The 3,832-nt window shown below is 39.9% G+C and overlaps 1 protein-coding gene across 1 annotated transcript in view; it reads left to right on the top strand.

The window, feature by feature from the left end:
* The window catches only part of LOC104497249 (nesprin-2-like), a gene marked incomplete at its 3' end in the record, with an annotated part of 121,190 nt that overhangs the window by 47,911 nt on the left and 69,447 nt on the right, over positions 1-3,832 (top strand). The window contains exons 36-40 of the mRNA XM_010140483.1: positions 527-639; positions 1,411-1,613; positions 1,997-2,116; positions 2,215-2,500; positions 3,117-3,286. Coding sequence (XP_010138785.1) covers positions 527-639; positions 1,411-1,613; positions 1,997-2,116; positions 2,215-2,500; positions 3,117-3,286 — 892 coding nt within the window. The remainder of the gene's footprint in view (positions 1-526; positions 640-1,410; positions 1,614-1,996; positions 2,117-2,214; positions 2,501-3,116; positions 3,287-3,832) is intronic.

Raw genomic sequence — 3,832 nt, 5'->3', positions numbered from 1 at the left:
ATTGTGCAGGTGTAGAATTAGGCCCAGAAGTAGTTTCATCTTCAAAATAGTTTTACATATTGTTATATAATGGCATATATAATAATAAATTCTACAATATTTATATGCATATGTGCATGTATAGTACATTTACTATATTTATATGTATTGTTTTTGTATTTCCTATGTTATTGTTTTTATTTCTTATTACTTATATTTTGTCATTTATATTTTATATGTTATTTATATATGTATTTGTGTGGAAATGAGAGAAGTTGCCAACTGGCTAATCCAGACCTTGCTTACTGAAACTGCCTTGTATAGCAGACTGTCTCTTCCAAGGGACGAGCTGCATTTACTGTCAATTAATGTTAGATTAAAAAAAAGTCTGAACTGCAGCATTTTCTATCCCACAGTGAGTGGAAAGCAACCTTGGACAGCAGCTCTGATAAACATAATTACAAATTGTCTGAGATCTTCATGTTAAATAGAGTTTTCTTTTACAGAATACAGTTAATGAAGAAAATTGGAATGTCTCTTTTTTCAGGTCAGTGCAAGAATTTTAATGACTGGTTCAGCAGCACTCAGCTGTCTTTGAAGGACTGCTTTGACCCATCAGAAACAAAACCAGTACTGGAAGAAAGGCTGCAGAGGCTAAAGGTAAAGTATTAAAATGTTCTAATTTCCAAAGCTGATTGTTCTTGAAGTTTTACTTTTTTACACAGGAGACTGTTCTTGGGAGCGAAATCACCTATGCTGATTTTGTAACTGGAGGCTGAAAGAACATTTCCTGTAACTTAAAGCATTAGGACAATACGTGGAGTGAAAATAAAAGTTTGTTAAAATGGAGTATGAGTGTTCCTCTGCAGTCACAGCCGGGCAAGTGAGAGGTGGGGCAGGGAGGTAGTGAAAGTCAATGGACTTTGACCAAGTACTTCAGTGTGCAAAAATGCAGAAAGTCAAGTACATGAAGAGTAAAATGAAATTCTGACCTCCAGTGGACTCAGATGTGAAAAATTTGCATTCACTTTGTTGTAGCCAGATTTTCACTCGAAGTCAGACAGAATCAACACAAAAGAGATGGAGAAGCCACAACATCTGCAAGAAGCAATCACAGTTAAGTGGCAGAAGAGACTTTGTGATATCAGTGCTAGATCTGAGTGCTGCTTGCTTAATTCTGTTGTGTGTATTTGTGCTGTAGAGAAGAAAATTCAAGTTGTCTACTTCACTTTCTCCTTGTTTTATGAACAGCAACTTTTCATTTCCAAGTGCAATAGCCAGCAAACTGTGAATTCACATATATTCTGTATCAGGAACTGGAATTACTGTAGAAAATATCGGTAGAGATAACAGCCATTGAAAAGCTCCTGTAACATGTATTATACAACAGCAGATGTGATAAATGCATCTCGTGTTTGTACTCTTATCCAGCACTTCCTAACATCTGAAGGCAAAGACAGAGATATCCAAGAGGTTAAAACTTTATTGAATAAAGTGAAGCATTATTTGCCCAAAGCAAGCATTAACCACCTTAACAGCCGCGTGAGAGATCAAGAAGCAGAACTACAAAGATTGATCTCCAAATGTCAGAAAAGGGAAAAGGAACTTGGTGCTTCTCTCCAGCAGCTTAATAGGTAGGGAACTAATGTAGTTTCTGACGTTTTAATCACAAGCCATGTAAAAAGATATATTGCTAAACATCCATAGTGGATTGCAAACAACCCTGCTTTTTATTGAATATTATTTCTTATTTTAATGAAGTCTAGTGAGTGTTTTGTTGTATGCTTCCTGTGTTTTTTCACTTTGTAGCAGACTCGGTGTTATATGGGAGCACGTGCTTATGGATAGTTGAAGTGACATGAACTGAGATACTTGAAATTAAGCTTGTGCTTAAAACTTTACTTGATCAGGCACATGATATTTATGTTATTTTTTTCAGCAAAGCACTGCTGTCAGCAGGTGTTAGTCATGTAATGCCTCCCATTTTGACCTGTGTCCATATTTATACCCCCTTTAGCCTTGAAGAAAGCATCACGGTCTTGGAAGAATGGCTCACTGCTCAGGAATTAAAACTAGAAGAGATGAAAAAAGATGAGACAAAACTTGAAAACTTCTATAAAACACTATTAACGCAGAGGTATCGATTTCTTTGGTCCCTAAGAACTGTCTTTTAAAGGTTGTTCCATGTTGTTGCAACAAATCGATCAATGTTCATTAATGTTTTGTGTTTTTCAGAAAACCGTTTGACTCCATGGCTCAGCTAGCAAATTCCTTGAGGGAAGCTGGACTGACAGATGAAACCATTTCAGAAGCTAATGATCTTATTAGTAGATATCACACTCTGATAACACATGTAAGTGAAATGACTGGGAATACAGAGAGACTTCCAATGGAAGGACAAAATTTTGAAGAACTTGCCCAGGATGTTTCTTGCTTGATCAAAAAGCTTGAGGAGGCTGTTAATAACCTGAGTTCACAGGAAAGTGAGCTGCCCTCAGACGAAAGGATCAGACAGGTGAAGGTATTGTGTTAAGTATATTCCTTTTCCGCTTCACAGCTCATGCTAATATCAGGGGAATGCTTGATGAATCATAATCTGCTAAAAGATCCTGACACTGCTGAGCCTGTAGTTTTGTGGCTTACTTGGGTGGGTGGAGAGTGCTTGGGTTTGGGGTTTTTTTTTTTTTTTTTTGGTTTTGCATAGTTTATTTTACATGTAAGATGAGATTCTTTGCTGCATCTCTGAGTGGAACAGCACTCAACTCATAAGGTGCTGGTGGCCATGTGCCTTCCCATCATAGCCTGCTCCTGAGGTGGAGAGGGAGGTAGGTAACATAGCTGGGGCACCCGGAGAGCCACTGCAAAGTGTGTGCCCTGCAGTGTTGTCATGATGGGCTGCTCTGCTGCCTGGATGGGTCTCTTTAACCTGTTTGGTGTCTTCTCTCTCTGACTACTTAGAATGAGGATGCTCTAGATGATCTATCCGTTTATGTATCAGTTATGCGATATCTTGGAAGGAGAATTCTTTTGTCTTGTACAGCAGTGTAGAAAGTATGAAAAAAATCATTGGTAACACCTTTTTATTTTTTACCAAAAGTAGTTGTATATGTACTGCTTCTGCTTCTTGTTTAATACAGGAAATCACAGCTCTCAAAGATGCAGTAGAGACCAAAATACAAAACATGGTAGCTCTAGGAGAGACTTTAATGAGAAATGAGAAAAATAAGAAGCCAGTGGTTCAGCAGACTATTTCGGAGCTCCAGAACAAGTGGGAAAGCACCTGTCGACTAGCCACTGAATGCAGAAGGTAATGTGGAATTTGCCAAGAGGCAGTACAGATCCCTTACTGCTACATTGACTTGCTTCTCCTCTTCGCGCACCAGTTCCACTGGCTTTGTGTTCTTCGGGGGCAGAACGAGATGTTTACAAAAACACTTGTATTTCTGCAGTATTGTGGAGGGGCAGGTCACAGTTTGAGCTGAGTGGTCAAGTGGGGGGTGTAGCCAGGAGGTGTATGGGGGGTGGCAGGGCAGCTGATGGGGTCTGCCTGGCTCACCTCAGATTCCCTTTTCATACTGAAGTAGTTCAGCCTCGATGGTAAAAAAAAGTTAAAAATGTGCTCCCAGTTTCATTAGACTGCGCAGTGAGGGTGCACTGACTTAACCACTGCAGTGGCCCTTCACTTCAATGAGATCTGGGCCCTGTGCCCCAGGCGTGGTCCCCCAGCAGAGGTGAGATCCACACAGACCTCAGAGGTGAGCACAGATTTGTGCTGCTTCAGAAGAGAGTTTGGGGTGAATCCAGGAGGCTGGGATTTTTAGAGTTTTTAAAGCCTCTGTGAGAGGCGCTCTCG

This window comes from Buceros rhinoceros, unplaced genomic scaffold (assembly GCF_000710305.1).
Source record: "Buceros rhinoceros silvestris isolate BGI_N320 unplaced genomic scaffold, ASM71030v1 scaffold667, whole genome shotgun sequence".
NCBI classification, from domain to species: Eukaryota; Metazoa; Chordata; class Aves; order Bucerotiformes; family Bucerotidae; genus Buceros; species Buceros rhinoceros.
The sequence above is the reverse complement of the archived record's forward strand: the minus strand, read 5'-3'. Positions and strand labels throughout refer to the sequence as shown.